Source organism: Rutilus rutilus, assembly GCF_951802725.1.
Source record: "Rutilus rutilus genome assembly, chromosome: 19".
NCBI classification, from domain to species: Eukaryota; Metazoa; Chordata; class Actinopteri; order Cypriniformes; family Leuciscidae; genus Rutilus; species Rutilus rutilus.
Window position 1 is genome coordinate 24,089,722 of NC_140232.1, and position 23,161 is coordinate 24,112,882.

The 23,161-nt window shown below is 41.0% G+C and overlaps 1 protein-coding gene across 1 annotated transcript; it reads right to left on the minus strand.

Moving 5' to 3' along the window:
* Positions 1-2,056: 2,056 nt before the first annotated feature.
* Positions 2,057-22,858, minus strand: fhad1 (forkhead-associated (FHA) phosphopeptide binding domain 1). Its single transcript, XM_084389900.1, has 28 exons — positions 22,760-22,858; positions 22,498-22,599; positions 22,101-22,307; positions 21,692-21,851; positions 21,503-21,597; positions 21,144-21,374; positions 20,289-20,412; positions 11,488-11,618; positions 11,331-11,399; positions 10,353-10,460; positions 10,213-10,278; positions 9,709-9,861; positions 9,403-9,598; positions 9,173-9,243; positions 8,985-9,083; positions 8,628-8,717; positions 7,871-8,222; positions 7,520-7,619; positions 6,481-6,587; positions 6,241-6,400; positions 5,976-6,069; positions 5,080-5,230; positions 4,888-4,970; positions 4,457-4,552; positions 4,148-4,374; positions 3,436-3,604; positions 2,988-3,068; positions 2,057-2,476 (listed from the first exon to the last, which is right to left on the minus strand). Exons 2-28 carry the CDS (start codon positions 22,591-22,593, stop codon positions 2,297-2,299), a joined length of 3,696 nt encoding a protein of 1,231 aa, XP_084246026.1. The 5' UTR covers positions 22,594-22,599; positions 22,760-22,858; the 3' UTR covers positions 2,057-2,296.
* Positions 22,859-23,161: the final 303 nt, after the last annotated feature.

Here is a 23,161-nt window from a genome sequence, read left to right on the forward strand (position 1 = left end):
CATGGGACACATTTACATATAAAGTGACCCCAAAAACTACTTTTAACATTTAAGCGAGACTCAAAATCAAGTATTGCACCGGATTCAAAACTAAATATCAAACAAGTGGCTTTTGAAGAATGATTCTTTACCTTTAATCAAAATTTTCAGGCCATTTTTAAAATTACTGTTAACCATAGTCTCAAGATAATTTCATTTTTATGGATGTATAAAGTCTTTTATCAAGATGTCCTAGCTGAGTCTCACTATTTTTGACAACCTGAATATATCTTTTTGTCTTCCTTTTAAAAAGAAAATTACTTCAAATATGAATATTATATTAAAATGCCATTGATTATGTTATATTTGTGGGCTTTTTTGTTGGCAGTATGAGCATGAAGTATGGACTCTAATACCATCTGATAATGCAATACCAACATTTTGCCACAGGGAAGCAGTCTCTAATTGAAGGAGACAGTTTGGGGAGCTCACCATTGCTTGAACTATTTGAATTACCCTGAACAAAAGATTGGACCCTCTTTCAATATTTGAAATGATTTTTCTCTCTTGATCCTCTAATGGGCTGGATTGAAGCCAGCAGTCTGACTGGAGCAGATGCCAGCTGGAATTCGTCCACCCACTTCATATAGTGATCAGCACTAATGAGGAAGATGAGGATCATTTCAAATATTACGTGGGGGCGGGGCCACTGGTATTTTTCTAATAATCTGATTCTACATTCAAAGAAAAAAAGTCAACAAATATAGATAATGCAAATTGGGTACTTCAGATGGTTTAATGTGATCCTATCTGCTTGTATAATGAAATTTAATGATCACTTCCAGGAGCCTTCCTTTATTGAAAACTGTCCATTATGTTCTTCTATTCCCCTCTTCCCACAACAAGCAAACAGAGTTGTGTGACAGTAATTCAGACAAAACAATGAGAGGAGACTTACCCTTGATGCCTGTCTACACAGCACTGAGTGTATTTAATTAACGTAATACATCACCATATTTTCTGAATCTCTACCCTGTTGTCAGATGTCTCTGTAAATGAGGAACAGATGTGAGGAACAAAAAGTACTACGGTAATTCTTCCTCAGAGAAGTGGAGAACAGTTGGGAAATTATCCCACAGAAAGTTAAATCCAAAGGCATGTTTGTAGTTAAGCACCAGATTTTTGCTCTCTTTCGTTTGAGGGCTTTTAATACCTTAGATATTATATGTGTTTAAAATGAGATATGCAGAGATTTACTCATTGGAAATGCCAAATTTCCAGTGACATTAATATAATGCCAACCACCTCAGTTTCGAGTGCTGCAAATGTGATGTAAGTATAAATATATTTGATTAAAACAAATATTTAATGAAAATGTCACATGTTTGTTACACTGGAATCTTGAAGTGGGTGCAGTGCAGACTAGCTTTGCACTGTTTGGTCTTTATGCAGTGATATATACAGGAAAAAATACTGTGTGGAATGGAAACAGTTTGACAAATATATCTATATAATCATCTTGTAATGGTTTGTACGGTTTAACTGCTTGTCCGTATACACTTACTGTATGTGTTTGTATTTATAAAACAGTTCAATAAACAATGTTAATATCAATTAACTAAACATTTTAGACCTTGTCTGTTTTTGCTCCAACTAAAATGGTTCCAACTCCCAAACAAAGTAACAGAATTGGAATACAGCATAAAACATTTGCTAATAAAGCACCGTTTCCATCAGGTGTTAAAGAACATCACTTCCTAGAAACTAGCAACAAATAACTGTAATAAAAAATGGATGTTGCTGTAATCGGAGAGGCCTTTTTGGCTCTTTTTTTTATATCATAAATTACTTGCGCCTCAAAACGCTCAGATGACGTTCAAAGGCGGAGTCAAGTTATCCGATCTGTTGAGGTAAAGTCACGTGAGATTTGTGTTGCACATCAAGGACTTCATTCGGTAAATGTGTTTTTGAACGAATCACTTGAGTAAATGATTCAGGGACTCTGGCTGCATTTCTGCAAAGTAACCATTACATTCCAAAGTAAGAAAGACATTACAGTAATTTACACCACTTTTCTGAAATGGAACATCCTAATGTCCTCCACCTCTGGAGGATGCAGCCTTCCAAAGGAGACTGTTTCATTCATGAAAGAATACGTATTTGTGAACGAATTGGTTGAATGAAACACATATTATAATAAAATGACACAATTAAGAAATATTATAACATAATTTAATATAAAAAAATGTTGATCACTGTACTCAAGTGTGAATAATACACAATACAACATTTTAGGTGGTCTTAAGTTGTGTCCATGTCAGTGGGCCTCAGTGAGCAGGGGGATGTGGGATCTCTCTGGAGCTTGCAGAGGGCTGGCCAGATCAGACACCACTGAACAGATCTGCTGTTTCTGCCCCATTTCTTTATTCAGATTATTCACCTCACTCTCTCTCTTTTTCAGCTTCATCTGTGAGATCCGTTTCTTCACTGCTGGGGCCTGTGAACACACACAGTAAAATCTAGGGCTTTCAAATAATGATTACATTTGAATAAAATAATTACACAATATGCCTGATATATATCAAGGGAAAGGGGGGAGTGTGTACACAGGTACACAGGCCCCTATAAATATAGTATGCAAATATTTGCTAAGAATCACCCCCAAATGAAGATAAAAGGCATTACATTATTGTGGGAGTCGAAAGTATTAAATAGATGTATTCTAGTATTTTGTCTGCATTTATTTTATAGGTCTAACATCAAACAAACAGGAACAGATTCATGCTCCATTTATAGCACTGAGATTATGAGCTCATTAAAGAACAAATTTGTTGGTGCTGCTAAAAATCTATTAATTGCACAGTGTGGAGTGCACACAGCTGGCCCGAGGCAGCCTGTGGCAAACAGCATGGATTTAGACTGTGCATATGTTCTGAAGATCAAACACACACACACACACTCAACTTATCAAGTCACTGATTCTAATCCACTGTTGCCATTGAGTGTACCTTTTCATAGCTTTCATTTGGTATACAGTTGTGATGGCCCACTCTTCTACTGCTTCTGCCCATTCTCTCTGCACTAAGGCCCTGTAGAGAAAGCATTTATTATAGACGGCACTTGGGTAAGCTATGAAGCCACTTAAAGGTGGCTCTCTATAGAGAGACAGAGAGATGGTGTGTCTGAGATGTTGAAAATGTCTATTTTAAGGTATGACTTATCCATCATGCCTTAAAATAGGCATCCGTGAGTGAGTAAATAAATCAATTAACTTGTAAGTAAAAGCATCAGGGAACCATAGACTTTCTAACCGACAATGCATTTGGTAAGACAAAACTTAGGTAAGAATCAGAACTGTTTTTTCATGTAAGTTTGGTGCAGAGCAACTTTTTGACTTGTTTTATTTTTTCTCTCTATTACAGAGTTAGTATCAGTCAGACTTTCTCACTATGATACCGTATTATTTCTGTTGGTTACACTGCGTTCCTGCTGGTTTCTCTGCAGCTGGCTGATGCTTTCCTGTAGAGCCTGGCGAAGCTGGTCTGTTTCTTGTCTCTGAGCCTCCAGTTCTGCCTTCACACTCTCAAGCTCGGCCTGTGTCTCGTAACCCAGCACCTGTCTCTCTCTGAGAGAAATACACAGCACAGACGGACAAAACAGAGCAAAAAAACTTGAATTTACAGTTTTTTAATATAATATATATTTTAATATATTTTCAAATGTAATTTTAAGTTTCAGCAACCATTACTCCAGTCAGATCTTTCTAGTATGCTGATTTGGTACTCAAAAAGACATTTACTATTATCAATAATAAATAATAAGTTTTAATAAGTTGCTTAATAATTTTGTGGAAACCATGATACGTTTCCATGAATAGAATGAATAGAAAGCTCAAAAGAACAATATATATTTGAAATAGAAAGCTTTTGATCAATGTAATGCACCCTCGCTGAATAAAAGTATCAATTGCATAAACGTAAATGTAAAATGTCATTTATTTGAAGAAAAAAAATATGACCCCAAAATTTTGAACGGTAGTGCATGTACATTTATTACACACATTATTTTATATTTTTGAAATTAACCTTTTTCTAAATGTATTAAAAATACACTGAGAAAGAGAGCAAGAGAGTTATTTGTGATGAGTGTGTTTTTCTGTTGTTTGCACCTGAGTGTGTGTATTTCTCTCAGGTTCTCCTGCAGCAGTAGTTGTTGCTGTTGGCTCTGGCTTTTCTGTATTTCTAAGCGGGTTTTCACAAACTCCAGGTCTGTTTGTCTTATAGAGACTATGTGCTGTCTCTCATTAGGAGGTATGTGCTTTAAACTAGCGCAACCGGACATCTCACCAACACTTAGCTCAAGAGCCTCACGCAACACTTGCACTAGCTCCAGGTACTAAACGAAAGACGAAAAATTATTAGTTTGAAAAATTATTACACAATTTAGTTTGAGTTTGTATGTTCTATGTGTCACTCACTGTTCTCTCACTGAGCTCCAGAGCATCAGACATGTCCAGTCTGGCTGTACGCTCTCGTGCTGCCTCGGTCAAAGCTTCAGGGAACGTAAAAGCACTCTGCATGTGTAACATAAGCACACTTAAACACTCAAAACACACAAAAATGAACACAGATGTCAGAAACTGTCCCACTTGAACTACATGAACTACATGAACTCCACAAGTTTGTTTAAAACCTGATGATCACGTTCTCCAGCATGATTTGAGAATGATCCAAAGAGCACCTTGCGCTTCAATGGAATCAAGAACATCTAACGTTTCGAAACGTTCAAAACGAATCACAGTTTTAGTGTCACAAATTTGCTTATCTGATTAGTGACCTAGAAATATTTCTTGAATATATTATTATAGTATTTCAGTACTGAAATATATGGAATAAGTGAAGCTACTACCACAGAACTGATGGATCCCCTCTGATCTGCAGATCTCTTCATCCAGCTCTGCTTCTCTGGCTCCCGCTGCTGGCTCAGACGCTCTGTAAACCGCACAGAAGAAAACTGATCATGTTAGGTTAATGTATGCCAGAAATGAGACCAGATCAGGATCACCACATCCAAAAGTTTGATCATTATTGCAAGACTCACTGCTAGGCCACTTCTGTTCTAGAGCTCTGATTCGCTCCCTCATGTCACGCAAACCTTCCTGCTGTTGAAGTATCGCTTTCTCACCGCGATGACCTTTGTGTTTTGATCCCTGATTGATGACATCATTAGGATCTGTCATGAGTGCCACATCCTGAGAAAACAACATCCATATAACAGTTAGAAGTGTCCATGTGTGATCTATGTGAGTCTGTGTGTTTGTGACCCCTTATTCTCTTCTTTTTTTTTTTTTTTTGGTGAATGTACTCTACCATTAAAAATGTTGGGGTCGGTAAGATTTTTAAATGTTTTTAAAATATGTCTCTGGAGCTCACCAAGGCTGCAACTGTTTGATTAAAAATGTAATTAAAAGGGGAATATTGTGAAATATTACTACAATTTAAAATAACAGTTCTCTATTTTAATATATTTTAAAATAGAATTTATTCCTGTAAAGGCAAAGCTGAATTTTCATCAGCCATTACTCCAGTTTTCAGTTACATAATTAAAAAAAAAAAAAATTGTAACATTATAGATGTCTTTACTGTCACTTTTGATCAATTTAATGCATTAAATTAAATTAATGTTGTTGATTTAAAGCATTAATTTCTTCTTTTTTTTTTCTCTTACTGACCCCAAACTTTTGAATGGTTATGCAAATATCCAGATGTGCTTTTTAGGCTAATATCAGGCACAATTATGTGCCTCAATGTGACTAATTCAGCCACTATGTTTCAAAATACTATTATTATTATAAAATAATTTTTCTATTCAGAAAAAATTCAAACAGAGCATATTTTTCTTCTTTATCTTAATTTGTCTAGATTTTTCATAAAATATGTCTAAATATAGGTAATTTCCGTTTTGTTAATGTTTGTCCAGTCTGTTGCTGATCTCACTTTAGTGTTTCTTAAGGTCTGAAGTGGAACAAGGCTTGTGTTCTCCATCTCTCTGTATGCTGCTGCTTTAATTTTCAGGTCCTCCTCAGTTTGTCTAACAAAAATGGAACAATATCTACTCAGAAACACATTCACATGTTGTGGATTCATTTAGCAAACAAGTCATCTTCAAAAAAAACATTACATTGTTTGATCAATCGTTTTATAATGAAAAGATAAGTTTGAGGCCATTGTATGTGTCATTTTTTTTTTGGTAGTACAGTACCTCAGTTTTTCTTCCAGCTTCTTTGTTTCTTCATCTTTCTGTTCCACTAGTTGTGACATCATGGTAAGCTTCTGTGTGAGCATGCTCAGTTGAATCTTCTGGTCTACAACTAAAGCTTTATGACTCTCCAACTCCAACTTCTGCTGTTCACTTAGTTGTCCTGCACAGACAGACACTGTCAGAAACATAAAGACAAACACAGAATGCAGTTGTACTGGATTGTGTTGCTTTGTGTCTGACCTGTCATGTCAGAGAGCCGAGCATGAGCCTGGGCCAGGTCACGGCTTAAGGCATCTATGATCTCACTCTGACTGATCACTTCCTGTTGGGATGAGACCAGAGATGCCCTGCAGGACAAATTAGATACTGCATTAACAATACAAGAATATATTCTGAAAACAGTAGATTGAGTATGATGATGAGTATAGCATTCAGTATTGACTGTTTAAAGTCGGCATTAAACTGACAAAAGTGCGACAGTCCTTTCTTCCCTACTGTGATGTATATCCGAGTGAAATGGCCTCTCAAACAAGAAAAAATGCAGGATTTTGTCCATTGGGATTTGATTGGATCGTTGTGGTTTGCTATATTACTGAGATGTCATGAGAGTGACAGGTTGTCCCGCCCTCACGCTGATAAACACATCATCAGAGAAGAGAAGAGATGTCGTTGCAGGAGGGAGAGGAAGTTATTTTGATTAAAGACTACAAGGGCACATGAATTTAAAAAATAATAATACTGATTTGCACGGATAAATCATTCATAATGACTTCTGCAATATTCCACAAAAAATAAGAATTCCATTAACAGAATAAACACTTCTGATCTTTTATAAATAAATAACAATAAAGTATGTAGACATGGTCTTTGGTTATCATTATAATTTTAAATAATTTAGAAGATTTTAGGATATTGACTGAGACAAAAAAGAGACATATTTGCAGCTACAGTTTAGCAGTGCCTGATCTATGAAATGATTTAAAGAGAGAGGCATGGACTGTGTAATTAGTTATTGAGCAAGAGTTTTATAAATAATGCATGAATAAGGCATGCATTATGCATTAACAAGAGCACACTATGTATATTATTCTGCTCACGGTGAATGTGACGACAGAGAAAGGAAATCTGTTTACAAAGTAACTTGCAATATATAAATCGCTAAGCTACAAGCTTACATACGCAGAGCTGTTGCATCTGGTTTTGGGGCAGTCCTAATGGCGAAATACTTAGAATAAGAATATACAACATAGTTTTTGGATGATGGGTAGTGTAGTGATACCGGAGGGATTTTATAGATTGATCCAGTTCCGAATTTTCCTGTTTTTCTGATGCGCAAGACGTGCTGTTGCTTTCAAAGCCCTCCAGTCTATCGAGCGCCTCTGTGAGACAAGTACAACAAGGGTAAACATGATCATGAACACATATGTAGGACACATAAAATCTGTTACACAAATTAGTTTTAATTAGCTAATGCTTTTGAGAAGCTGCCCTCTATGTGTAACACATAAAACTAATTTGCTTATTTTAAATAGTGATCATAATGTTTATTTGTTTTTAATTTATTTTAAGTGAGTTTCAATGAAATTATGAATATTTTTGGTCGTGTTTATAAATAAGAGGCTGTGCTCACCTTTGAGTTGGTCCTTCAGTGAGTCCCTCTCCTCCTCAATCTCTCTCCATCTTTCCTCACTCTGCTGGGCTTTGTTTATTCGTGTTTCCATAGCAACAATGGTGTATGCGTGCTGTCGCACCTGCTCCCTGTACTCCTCTACCTCGACCCTGTGTTTCTCTCTCTCCTCTTCAGCTCCTCTCTGCAGGGCCTTCGCCTCTCTTTCCTCACTCTGCTTCATCTTCTTGTTCCTCTCCTCTTTGAGATGGAATTCACGCAGTGTTTCTTTCAACTCTGCTTCTCGTATCTTGGCTTCTTCAAATTTGGTTTGCCACTCAGTCTTGCGTGTCTCTATCTCCCTGTGCAAGGCACTCTTTGAAGACAATAAAGTTACAGTCATGGAGTTTTTTTATCACTGTGGTTCTATGTGATATAAAAGCCTATTTCCATCACATAAGAAAATGTACGCTTTGGTAAATCATAATTATAAATTATGACATTAAAAAGTAAAAATTATGAATGGAAAAAAAAACATAATTATAAAAAAAAAATTATTTGTTATTATATAATTATGAAAAATTTTTATGTGGTGGAAAAAGGCTTCAATATGTGTCAAAGGGAGAAGCAAATAACCAATACGGCTATATGCTGGGAACTAACACATGTGGAAAAATACTTGGGAAACTAGACTCTCAGAAACCAGAATATATTATGTTGAGAGTTGAGATCAGTTTTATTTCATTTTAGGGAATCAATTCAATTCTTAATTTTAACTCACCTCAGTTTGTCTCACTAACTGTAGTTCATCCTTAACCTCTTCCAGCTGTCGCATTAGTGAGTTTTTCATCTCTCTGTGTCCCTCGGCTGCCTGTCATCAAAAGGTCAAAGGTCAAGAGAAACTTCAGTGAAACAAAATTTGATAGTAAATTCAATTCATTAAATTAATCTATTAGCTTGGAGTCAATTCTCTGAAACACTTTCAATAATATATGAATTTCCATTGGAACTGAGATGAGTTTCACTTCTAATTATAACTGAAAAAGCTAAATGACAATCTACAGTAATTGAGAACATCCCTCAATAGTTCTATGTCTCAGAGACTAAATTTGGTGTTTTTGAGAGAGGCAGCAACAACCTGAAGTTTCTCCAGCTCAAACTGCTTTTGCATGAACTCCAGTCTGCTGTGAAGATCTCTGCCGTGCATCTCTGTCTCCTGAAGCTTTTGCATCTCTGACTTCAGTACAGGAAAGAAAGACAGTCATGTTTCTTATGAAACATGAAATTGCTCGTTTTCTGATTCTTTAACTGATTTTGCTGCAATACCTTTAGTTTCCTGAGCTCTGACTGGATGTCCTTGTGGTCCTGGCATAAAATCTGTAAGGCACCAGATACTCCTAGACAAAACAAATGATAACAATAATTCAGACTACGGTTCTGTAAACAATGCACTGAAATTCAATAACAATTCAATATTTTGTAATACTATAGTGATTTCAACATCACTTAGCTTGTGACAGTCCTGCTTGAATCTTCCTAAACTTTCTGTTTCTTACCTCCAGTCATCAAAGAGACATCAACCCCTGCTGTCTTTAATATCTGAGCAGAATTTTGCAGTACTGTGAGCAGGAGGTTCAGTAAAAACAGGGAATGCTCCTGAACCCAGCTGAGCGCAGGACTCAAATTCATGTCCTGCAGCCCAGATATTTCCATCTTCACTGTGTCCGCAATGCACGCATCTTGTACTCGACTCTGTATACAAACGCAAAGCGGTATTATATAGCTGTGCAACATGTTGTGTATTGCTGTAACACAAACATACAACATTACTTGGCATAATCAATGTTTCCACCTACTAATACCTGACATTCTTGCAGTCTGGCTCTAAATATCTGGGTCTCATCCAACATTTTACTCTGCGTGTGAGCTTCCTCTTTGAATTTCATTTCAAAGTCATGCACTTTGGTTTTGTACATCTCCATCTGTTCCATTAGCTCTGATAAACAGTCCAACACCTCCAAAATCGGAAACAAAAATAAACAATTTCACAACAACAAAATTCTGGCAGTTTTCCCACTGTCTGTCCAAATCTGCATGACTTTCTTTCTTCCGTGGAACACAAAAGACATTTTGACACTAATATCAATGTACTAGTAGTATACTTGTAAGTGCACTGTTTCAATACTGCTTGGGACTAAATTGACTCACTTTACAGTGTATAAAAGTATACTTTTAAGGATACTTTAAGTGTAATAGTAGTAGGGGTTGAACGACCTCAGATTTTTTAAAGTCGACATTTATGTGAAGCCTGAACTTCGACCTGAGACTGAAATTTGGCTTCTGATTAGCTTGAAATATATTCTTACCTTTTGATCTGATTCTTTGTCAGAAACACGCACAGTCTTGACGATCTGGTTACGAAAACTGTCAAACTTTGAAGAAATTTCAAATAAGTTATAGTAATAGACACTTTACAGACTGCTGTTCCTGTCTTGAGTTCACTTACCCTTGACTGTGTGTGTTTGAGTTCAGCTAGAACTCTCTGTTCTCTCTGCTGCGTCCGCTCATGAAGCTGCTTCAGTCTGTCTATCTCTGCCAGCAGAGAAGCCTGTTCCTACAGCGCACATCACACATGAACATGACATCAGATTTCATAAGCTGCCATTACCTGGCCCAGTGGCCTAATAGATAAGACATCAGTCTCTGGAACAGTGTTGCCAAATATTTTCAATGGAAAGTAGCTAAAGTCTGCTCAAAAATAGTTAAAGGAGCCGTATGTAAGATTGTGGCCAAAACTGGTACTGCAATCACTTTCAAATTACTGTAGAGCGGTGTATCCCCTCCCCCTCCCCCCTGACTCGAGGTTGCCAGATAGGCTGCAGGATCCAGCACGAACGTTTGTAGCTGCAGCTGTGGTAACTAGAGCTGAGCTGGCAACCCGGATGCCGAAACACTACTGACTTCGTGATTGGTAGATAGGTGGAGGGTGGAGCATCAGGCCAAAACAAAACATGACAACATCAACATCAGTTGAGGGCTGCAACTTCACTTTTTAAATGACAATATCCTGGCCGGACTACTGTTGTCAGTGATATAAGTATTTGAAATGAACATGATTTCTTAATGTCTAGTGACATATCAGGGTCATTTTATGATTAATTGAAATACATTTCTTACATACAGCTCCTTTAAATGTCGCTAGATGACATAATGCACCAACTGTCGGCAATTTACATCTGTTTTCTCTCCTAATCCGTGCTCACATACTGTAATTTTAATATAATATATAGCTGAATGTCCAATAAAGCTGTTCTCATTTGCATATTTTCTGTCAACAGAATGATTATGCAATGATTAACCAGCTATCCAGAAAGTTGCTAGATTTGATGCTAGCTAAAAAAAAAAGTTGCTACAGGAGTCTGAAAAGTCACTAATGTCACTGTGTGGAGATCAGGACTGGGTGGGGGTGAAACCGAAAACTCACTTTTTTGAGGGATTCTGCCTCACTCTTCCTGGCAAGTAACTCATTCTGATGTTTCTGGGAGTCTTTCAACTATTAAAACCACACCAAACAAGAGAAACCGTTATTTTTATTGATAAAACATAAAAACAGCATCATTAATAAGTGCTGATGCAGGAACCTTGTCCGTCATGCTTGTGAGCTTGGCTTCTTTGTGTCTCACGTCTTGTCTGAGTTTGTCCACCTCAGCTGCTAGTTTAAGAGCCTGTTTCTCTCGAGCAGACACATCTCTCTGTAAACTGCTAATCAATGCTGAATCAAAAATTGAAATAAAACAGAGTAACTGCTCAGATCTGACAGGATGGTCCCTGTATGCAACAATTATGTTACTGAGAAAGAATTTCACTACAACAATATAAGTTTATCTTAATACTACACAAATGTCCAAAGGTTTTGGGTCAGTAAGATTTGTTATGTGTCATGAATTATGTGACTGTTGTTCCTTTTTTGGCCATGTGAGGTCCTCAGGGTTTTTGTTTGATGCCTGTCACATGTTCAGATCACATGTTCTCATTATTGATTTGTTAGTTTCACCTGAGCCTTGTTAAGTTGCCTATTTAAACCCCCTGTTGTCTTGAGTTCTTTGCTCAGTCTTGAGTTGACACTGGTGCAGTCCTGTAGACTAAACCTTTCCGTGTGTTTTTCCCTGTGATTGTTTGCCTGTTACTGACCTTGCCTACCTGTTTCTCGGATTACGAGTTTGCCTGCTGCTTTTGGATTGTTCTCTGTTTCTGACTGATTTTGGATTTTGGACTTTGCCTGGATTGTGACTTTGGATTTTTGCCTGTTCCCTGTTGGATTCCTTAGCCCTGCTTTTCAAATAAAGACCTTGAACTGAGTTAACGTGTCTCTGCATTTTGAGTCTCAACACACCACCTTGTGGCACCGAGGTAGAGCTCCCACCTGCTACGCCGGAGACCCGGGTTCGATTCCCAGTTGAGCCTTACAGCAAGACTGAGCCATGGATGAAGACTCAGCAGAGACCCAGAAGACGCAGCCAAAGCAGCAGACACCTCCTCCCAGTCCTTCAACCATGGATCAGATGTATGCAGCGGTGGTCAGTCATGATGCTACAGTGCTTCGTCACGAAGAGCTACTACGTAATCATGACAGTGCCTTTAGCCGCCATGAACAACTTCTCCACCAGATCCAACAGACGTTGACCACCTTAGTCAATCGTCCTTCTCCACCTCCAGCTCCTCCTGTGCCTCCAGCTCCACCGGTTCCAGTCCAGCCTGCCTGCGAGCCTCGCCTGCGAGCCTCGCCTGCCTACTCCTGAGAGATTTGACGGTGACCCAAGAGACTGCAGAGGTTTCCTGACCCAGTGCTCGCTTACTTTCGAGCTCCAGTCCTCCACCTTCCCTACTGATCGTGCCAGGATTGCTTACATCATCACCCTTCTGACAGGGAAGGCCCGAGCTTGGGCTACTGCCATTTAGGAGCAGCAAGGTCCTTCCTGTAACAGCTACCAGGACTTTACTGCTGAGATGCGACGAGTGTTCGATCATCCAGTTGGAGGGAGAGAAGCTGCCAACAGGTTGTTCCAGCTGCGTCAGGGCAACTCTAGTGTGGCTGAGTATGCTGTGCACTTTCGCACCTTGGCGGCAGAAAGCAGGTGGAATATGGAAGCGCTCATTGCCGCTTTCCATCATGGCCTGTCTAATGGCATTAAAGATGAACTGGCTACAAAGGATCCGGCCACAGATCTCGAGTCCCTGATCGATCAGACTATTCGGCTTGACAACCGAATGCGAGAGAGGCGACGTGAACGACAACCGGAGCTTCAGTCCACTCATAGAGCCAGTACTCCAGCCTCGAGTTCACTGCAGGGGTTACAAGAGTTCCAGAACGTGACCCCTTGTCCAGAGGAACCAATGCAGTTAGGAGGCACCCGACTTTCTCAGGCCGAACGAAACCGCAGGATGAGGGAGAGGTGCTGTCTCTACTGTGGGAAGCCGGATCACTTTCGCTCGTCTTGCCCTGAGCTTTCGGGAAAAGTGCAGTCCCGTCCAGGAGGGGGAGTACTGTGACGGGAGCAACTCTTACTCCCACAACTACTACCACGTGCCTGCAGATTCCAGTCAAGATTTCTTGGGGACATCAACATCACCACACCCTGCAGGCTCTCGTGGACTCCGGTGCTGCTGGGAACTTCATGGATTCCTCCCTAGCTAGTGACCTTCATCTCCCTGTAACCAACCTGGACGTCCCTCTCACTGTGACTGCCCTTGATGGAAGACCCTTAGGTAAAGGTACCGTTGACAGTATTACTACTCCTCTTCTGTTGTCAGTGGGTGAAAGACATCATGAGAAGGTCCAGTTCAACCTCATTCAATCTCCTGAGTTCCCTGTTGTGCTTGGTTTTCCCTGGTTGTATCACCATAGTCCCCATATCAACTGGTCTTCAGGAACTGTGGTTGAGTGGGGCCCTAATTGCCAAGCTACCTGTCTTCTCTCCAGAGTCTCCCCCTGTGCTCCTAAGTCTCTTGGTCCTCTCGAGTTGTCCCGAGTCCCCTCTGAGTATCATGACCTGAGTGAGGTTTTCAGTAAGAAGAGAGCCACATCACTGCCACCTCACAGACCTTACGATTGTGCGATTGATCTTCTTCCAGGGGCCTTCCCTCCACGTGGTAGAATCTTCTCCCTCTCATCTGCTGAGACCAAATCCATGGAGGAATATATCACAGCCTCCTTAGAAGCTGGAATCATTCGTTCATCATCTTCTCCTGCTGGAGCTGGATTCTTTTTCGTTGGTAAAAAAGATGGCGGTCTCCGACCCTGCATCGATTACCGTGGGCTAAACAAGGTGACTGTGAGAAACCGATATCCTTTACCACTAATGTCTTCAGCCTTTGAGTTGCTTCAGGGGGCAACAATTTTCACCAAGCTAGACCTTCGCAATGCCTACCATTTGGTTCGGATCCGAGAGGGGGATGAGTGGAAGACCGCTTTTAACACTCCAACAGGACATTATGAGTACTTGGTCATGCCCTTTGGATTAACCAATGCTCCAGCTGTCTTCCAGGCACTCATCAACGACGTCCTGAGGGATATGTTGAACAGGTCTGTCTTTGTTTATCTGGATGATATCCTCGTGTTCTCCAAGTCCCTACATGAGCATGTTCATCATGTCAGACTCGTTCTCCAGCGTCTTCTGGACAATCACCTTTTTGTGAAGCCGGAGAAGTGTGAATTTCATGTTTCCGAGGTGTCCTTTTTGGGATTCATCCTGTCCAAGGGAAATCTTTGTATGGATCCCAAGAAGACTCTAGCTGTACGTGACTGGTCTCAACCCACCTCTGTCAAGGAGGTCCAGCGCTTCCTTGGATTTGCTAATTTCTACAGGAAATTCATTAGAGGATTCAGTTCAGTGGTTGCACCACTGACCAACCTAACCAAGAAGCGATCGGGTCCTTTTGTCTGGTCTCCAGAAGCTGAGCGGGCCTTTCAAGCTCTGAAGGTGAGGTTTATTTCAGCTCCAGTACTTACCTTACCTGACCCTTGTCTCCCTTTTGTTGTTGAAGTAGATGCTTCGGATGTGGCAGTGGGTGCGGTCCTCTCCCAACGTCTTGCAGATGGCAAACTCCACCCTTGCGCCTTCCTCTCCTCTCGTCTCTCTCCTGCTGAAAGGAATTATGATGTGGGTGATAGGGAGCTTCTGGCGATCAAGATGGCCTTGGAGGAGTGGCGGCATTGGCTTGAGGGGGCCCAGCACCCTTTCCTGGTTTGGACGGACCATAAAAATTTGGAATATGTGCAGAAGGCCAGGCGTCTCAACCCTCGACAGGCAAGGTGGGCCCTTTTCTTCAATCGTTTCAATTTTGTGCTCTCTTATCGTCCTGGCTCTAAGAATCAGAAGCCAGATGCTCTGTCCAGACTCTTCCAGAACACTGACCATGAAAACACCCCGGCAACAATCCTTCCGGATTCCAAGATTGTGGCTCCTGTGAAATGGGGAATTGAGACGCTGGTACGACAAGCCCAGAGGATGGAGCCAGATCCTGGTAATGGTCCTTCGGGACGACTTTTTGTTCCAACCTCTGTACGCACACAAGTTCTACAATGGGGACATTCCTCCCAGTTGACTAACCATCCAGGCACAGGTAGGACGTTGGAGTTTTTGAAGAGGCGGTTCTGGTGGCCCAGGATGAATACTGATGTCAAGTCCTTTGTTGCTGCTTGTCCTGTTTGTGCCCAAAACAAGAGCCCCCACACCCGCCCCCATGGCCTGCTTCACCCCTTGCCCATACCCAAACGGCCCTGGTCCCACATCTCCATGGACTTCATTACGGGACTTCCCCCCTCCCAGGGTCATACGGTCATTTTAGTTGTTGTGGACCGTTTTTCCAAAGCCTGCCGTTTTATTCCCTTACCCAAACTCCCCTCCGCTCAAGAGACTGCTGAGCTTGTGTGCCAGCAGGTTTTCAGAACATTTGGCCTCCCTCTAGACATTGTCTCGGATCGTGGGCCCCAATTCACTTCTCGGTTCTGGAGAGCCTTTTGTAAACTGATTGGGGCTGATGTCAGTCTCTCTTCTGGCTTTCATCCAGAGTCAAATGGTCAAACGGAGAGGCTCAACCAAGACCTCGAGACCACCCTCCGATGCCTGGCCTCCACCAACCCTTCATCTTGGAGCAGGTATGTCATTTGGGCAGAATACGCTCATAACACCCTGTGTTGCTCTTCTACAGGTCTCTCGCCCTTTGAGTGCCAGTTTGGGTTTCGACCTCCACTGTTCCCAGACCAAGAGGCAGATGTTGGGGTTCCTTCAGCCCAGAACTTCGTCCGGCGGTGCAGATCTGTCTGGCGTAAGGTCCGGTCGGCTCTTCAAAGGTCTACAAGACAATACCAGCTTCAGTCCAACCGCCGTCGCAGACTTGCTCCACTACTACGCCCTGGGCAAAGAGTCTGGCTGTCGACACGAGATCTTCCCCTGCGGGTGGAGTCCCGCAAGCTGGCGCCTCGGTTTGTGGGTCCCTTCAAGGTCTTGAGGAGAATTAATCCTGTCTCCTACCGTCTTCAACTTCCCCGGGCCATGCGGATTAACCCTACATTCCACGTCTCCCGTCTTCGACCTGTTGTCACCAGCCCACTAGCGCCTGCAACAAGACCACCACCGCCCCCTAGAATCATCGATGGTGAGCCGGTTTTCACGATTAACCGCCTCTTGGATTCCCGCCGAGTTCAACGAGGTCTTCAATATCTGGTGGACTGGGCGCCTGAAGGCCCAGAAGAACGATCCTGGGTCCCAGCTCGAGATACATTTACATTTACATTTATTCATTTAGCTGACGCTTTTATCCAAAGCGACTTACAATTGCTATATATGTCAGAGGTCGCATGCCTCTGGAGCAACTAGGGGTTAAGTGTCTTGCTCAGGGACACATTGGTGTCTCACAGTGGATTCGAACCCGGGTCTCTCACACCAAAGGCATGTGTCTTATCCATTGCGCCACACCACCCCATGTAGATATTGTAGATGAGATATTCTGGACCCAGACCTCATCAAAGACTTCCATCAGAGACATCCTGATCGCCCCAGAAGGAACGTCAGGAGACGTTCGTAGGAGGGGGGGTCCTGTCATGAATTATGTGACTGTTGTTCCTTTTTTGGCCATGTGAGGTCCTCAGGGTTTTTGTTTGATGCCTGTCACATGTTCAGATCACATGTTCTCATTATTGATTTGTTAGTTTCACCTGAGCCTTGTTAAGTTGCCTATTTAAACCCCCTGTTGTCTTGAGTTCTTTGCTCAGTCTTGAGTTGACACTGGTGCAGTCCTGTAGACTAAACCTTTCCGTGTGTTTTTCCCTGTGATTGTTTGCCTGTTACTGACCTTGCCTACCTGTTTCTCGGATTACGAGTTTGCCTGCTGCTTTTGGATTGTTCTCTGTTTCTGACTGATTTTGGATTTTGGACTTTGCCTGGATTGTGACTTTGGATTTTTGCCTGTTCCCTGTTGGATTCCTTAGCCCTGCTTTTCAAATAAAGACCTTGAACTGAGTTAACGTGTCTCTGCATTTTGAGTCTCAACACACCACCTTGTGGCACCGAGGTAGAGCTCCCACCTGCTACGCCGGAGACCCGGGTTCGATTCCCAGTTGATAATAATAATAATAATAATTAATTACATTTATATAGCGCTTTTCTAGGTAGGCCTACTCAAAGCGCTTTTGAGCCTTACATTATGTACTTGAAAGAAGTCTTTATGCTCACCAAGGCTGCATTTATTAAATAAAAAAATATACACTAAAACTACAGTATTTATTTCTATTATAATTTCAAATATTATTTCAATTTAAAAGAACTGCTTTTTTTTATTTGAATTTCTTCCTGTGATGGCAAAGCTGAATTTTCAGCAGCCATTACTCCAGTCTTCAATGTCACATGATCTTTCAGAAATGTTTCAGTTATGATGATCTGGTGCTCAAATTTTTGTATTATTAAGTTGGCTTGAGAAAGCCAACTTACTGATATTGTACTTAAACTTATTATTATTATTATTCTTCTGTGAAAAACTGTTGACTCAAACTCGTCCTAGAGCTTTAACTCTACATACTCCAAACTCGGCTCAGACACTCAAACTGATCTGAAGTTAGTTGCTTTATCTTTTCAGACTGATCGGACTTACGGTTTTCCTACAAATGACGATCAAAACTCGGAAAAACTCCCATTGACTTACATTGGGGAGTTCTAAAAAATTCAAATCCAGATTCAAACTCACCAACCGACAAAAATTCAAATCTAAACACCTTGAAGACTAAACCAAACTGCCGTTCTATATATATTAGCCAATGAAACTCATTTAAACTAATAAACTCTAATCTCATACACTTATAAACTAATTAACTTAAATTTAATAACTAATTAACTAATAAACTCATGAATTCATAGACTTATGAACTCTTAAACTCATAAATTAATAAACTCTGAACTCTAAACTCATTTAAACTTATAAACTCTAAACTCAAAAACTCGTACACTTATAAACTCATCAGTTTATTCACTTATAAACTCTAAACTCATAAACTCTGAGTGTGTGTGTGTGTGTGTCTGAGTGAGTGAGTGTGTGAGCGAGGTAGTCTGTGAGTGTGTGTGTGTGTGTGTGTGTGTGTGTGTGTGTGTGTGTATCTATCTAACTTATTTATCTATCTATCTCTCTGTCATAAACTTCAAACTACTTTAAACTTTAAACCAATTTAAACTTCTTAAGTTTAAAGCTCCCAGCTCCCAAGCAACTCCATAGCAACCAAACTTGAGTACCCTAGCAACCGTTTTGCAAGACCTATATCTCTGTATCAGAACATCGTATAGAGATGAGGTTTGGCTCTTTTGACTCATGCTAGCAAACAGCACTTCCAACATGCTACATATGCTAGCAGTGAATAGCTACATGCTAATAGCGATTAGTTAAGTGTTAAATCATGCCAAGATCATGCTAAGAACTCTATAAAAACTCCATAGTAACCATCTGTGACAACTACCAACCACCTAGTAACACCATATCAACCGCCCTGAATACCATAGCAACCCCCCAGAACACCCTAGCAACCGCCTAGCAACCACCCAAAAGACCCTAGCAACCACCCAGAACACCGTAGCAACCACCCAAAAGACCCTAGCAACCACCCAAAACACCCTAGCAACCGCCTAGCAACCACCCAAAAGACCCTAGCAACCACCCAAAACACCCTAGCAACCGCCTAGCAACCACCCAAAAGACCCAAGCAACCACCAGAAATATCCTATCAACCGCCTAGCAACCACCCAAAAGACCCTAGCAACCACCAGAAATATCCTAGCAACCGCCTAGCAACCACCCAGAATATCCTAGCAACCACCCAAAACAGCCTAGCAACCACCCAGAACACCCTAGCAACCGCCTAGCAACCACCCAAAAGACCCTAGCAACCGCCTAGCAACCACCCAGAACACCCTAGCAACCACCCAAAAGACCCTAGCAACCACCCAAAAGACCCTAGCAACCGCCTAGCAACCACCCAAAACACCATAGCAACACCATAGCAACCACCCAGAACACCCTAGCAACTGCCTAGCAACCACCCAGAACACCCTAGCAACCACCCAAAATACCCTAGCAACTGCCTAGCAACCACCTAAAAGACCCTAGCAACCACCGAAAATACCCTAGCAACCGCCTAGCAACCACCCAAAAGACCATAACAACCACCCAAAAGACCCTAGCAACCACCCAAAATATCCTAGCAACCGCCTAGCAACCACCCAGAATACCCTAGCAACCACCCAAAATATCCTAGCAACCGCCTAGCAACCACCCAGAACACCCTAGCAACCACCCAAAAGACCCTAGCAACCAACCAAAATATCCTAGCAACTGCCTAGCAACCACCCAGAACACCCTAGCAACCACCTAAAATACCCTAGCAACCGCCTAGCAACCACCCAGAACACCATAGTAACCACCCAAAATACCCTAGCAACCACCCAAAACATCCTAGTAACCACTCATAACACCCTAGCAACCGCCTAGCAACCACCCAGAACACCCTAGCAACCGCCCAAAATACCCTCGCAACACCATAGCAACCACCCATAACATCCTAGCAACCGCCCAGCAAAAAAACGTTCTCCTCCAAACTTTCTCAAGCCAACTTAAAGTTTGTCTCGACGAACTTTCGCATCTAGTTAATGTTGAAAACAGTTCTGCTGCTTAAACTGTGATACACTTTTTCAGGATTCTTTGATGAATAGAAAGCTCAAAAGAACAGCATAGAACAGTAGTGTGTTTATATTAAAAGAAGTATAAAAATAATTCTATTGTATATACTTACAATTGTACTTTTATACAAATGGATATATAATAATAATAATATAATCATAATATAATAATACAGTAATATGAATGACTCACATATATCACCCCTATAATATCATCATCATACCTGTAGAGGAATTATTTTCATTCCTCAGTTTATTCATCTGTTCTGATAGACTACGTATCTTCTGATCTCTCTCTGTAACAGCCTGTCCGAGCATCTCTCCTGAACGTCCCTGAAGTTCCAGCATCTACATCCATTAAAGAGATAAAGCTTACAAAAATGCACGGCAGTTAATTATTAAATAGCACATGAAAGATTTCCAAGGGATTTTCGAGAGAGAATAAATAGGGCCTAGCTTTATAAAATAAATGTGTCTCTCTTAAATTGAATCTTGAAACAAAAAATAAATAATGAAACTTGAAACATTACAGTCAAAAATGGGTATTTTTGCTACAGAGTGGATGCTTTCTCAAGGACCAGTGGCCTTCTGGATAAGACATCAGCATATGGCACTGGAGATTGTGAGTTCAAGTCCCACTAGGGTCATTGCCGTTTTTATAAGAGATTTCCTGTTTCTTTTTTGAGATGGAGACAATGCATGAAGTTTTCTGTGATCGCATTCTAGTCCTGTAGCATAAAATTGGGGCTCTTAATCCCAGACTTACCCAATGTAAATGTTTACTGTCTTGCCATATGAATTAAGTTGTAACTCAAATGGCACGAAAAAGGGCACTTTATTTTTGTTGTATCATGAAATCCAACCTGCAGCCTTTGTATTTGTACATGACTATGAATCTACTGCTAGCAATTAGTTGCAGAAGACTGAAATAATCTAGGTTAGTACTATTCTTGAACTCCTTCAAAATAGGTGAGACTTGAAGTCACAATCCCCTGTTCCTGAGGCTGATGCTTCATCTATTACATAAACCAGTCATAAAGCAGTAAATAATGTAAAGTGAAATGTAACAAAGCAGACACCTGCTCCTTTAGCTGCTGTATCTGATCTTTCTTCTCTTTGATGTCACTCTCCAGGCAGCGAAGTCTGTGTGTGACATCTGGATCACCCTGCGTCTTCTGAGACAGCTGGAGCTTCAGAGCTGACACTTCCTCCTTCAGGGCCATGATCACATCATCCTTCCTGTGGGACTCATCCTCAAAGCACACAGACACACGAACGTGTCCCTCTCCGGGCCAATGCAACCTCTCCTCCTAAGAAAGATCACAGTTATCAGTGTATTGTTCAAGCCTTTTAGCCCTGTGAGATGGCATAACAACAGCATGGATGGTCCAGTGAGCAAACGGACACTAAGGTTTTTTTAACAGGATGTTACACTCACCTCCTCCATTGGCAAGGAGTTAATGCTTTGAGAATTGTGAGGTTGTGTCTTACTTCTTAGATAACATCCTTTTCCTGTATTACCACTCCAGCTTCCTGCAAAAATAAATAAATAAAATGTATTCAGTTTGAAATAAACTAGGTAACAACGTTTTTTACTTGTGTGCTATAATAAGATTTTAACTGCTACCTGGTCTGCTGGACTGGGTTTTGCGATCAGGTGTATTTGGACCCCGTTTAGACCCAGCGCTCATGGGGCGAGGTCTGGTGGGAGGCTGGGGTGAAACAGAAGGGGTACGAGCTCGTACCCAGGCCTGGGGAATGGGAGACTGGGCAGCCAGAAGAGGAAACTGTTTGGGAGTAAGGCCAAAAAAAGTATTTTATTAAATATTAGATTGTTATTTATTTATCATTATTTAATATAAACTTGAATCAGTACATTACAGGTTTACGATAATGAATTTTCTGTGTCTTTGAACTTTAACTTAAGTCAATATAAAATGCTACAGAAACAAAACAGATATAAAAAGACACATAAACATAAACAAAAAGACACAATGTAATTTCTCTTATCCGTTCAAACACATCAAAAATTTTACTGATTTCTCGCTGTCAGTGGAGAGCTCATAGGTTGATCCTCCATAGCCAAAGTGAAGCTGGTCTCCCGGAGAGAGGCGCACAGTGGCATTGTGTATCCGGCAGTCATTGACGTAGGTCCCGTGGGCAGAGTTCAAGTCACGAATAACATAGCAGCTGTCCGCTTCACACCAGTCAATAGTGGCATGACACTCATCCACCCCACTATTCTGAGTAGATGAGATGAGACACACAAAAACATTCTAGTGACGTGTCTCGTTGGAGTCAGAATGTCATATCCACTATCAGATCATCATCTCATCATCAGGATATATAATTAAATGTTGAATCAATAACCCTGTGAACTGACATAAGTGGACACACCTGGGAAAGAAATAAAGTTTAGGTCTAATACAGTACCTGCAGACAGAGGTCAGAGTCTTTGTGTCTTCCTATAGTAGTTCTTTTAGGCTGGAGTTTAAATACCCAGTTTAGAGTTTTGAGGTAACCCCTCATTTCAACCTGAAGTGCAGAGAAAACTATTCAATTGGCATTCAACCGGTACTGAATTTCTATGTATCTGTGTCTTTTTTTTAAACCTATGTTACTTGACCGCAGTACATAATAGGCACCAGCATTTTTTTAAACTGTAGATTGCAATGATTGTGTCTTGACAACTCACCAGTACGAGTTTTCATCTGCATTCGTCCAAACTGTGTACGACCCTGCTGCTCATGGGCATATTTCTTGCTGTCTCTAAATAGGTTGTGTACGAGTGTCATAGTAACGTCAAAAGAGCAGAGCCCCGCCTTCAACACAGCGTGCTCTGGTGCAAGTCCGTTCTGTCTGGGTGAGCAGACGTCAATCTTCCACCGTGGAAACTTTCGAGACGCGCTGGTGCTTGAAGGTTGTCATTTTGTCAAAATAAATAGAATGTTGTATTTAAGTCCTTCGTTTAAAATATATAGGCCTATTTTATGCACTTATTATTTTATTTCTAAATTTCGTTTTATTCTAACATTACTTTGTATTGGTTATCACATCAGGTTGGTTCGACTAGTTAAATAACATTTTGTCAGTAACA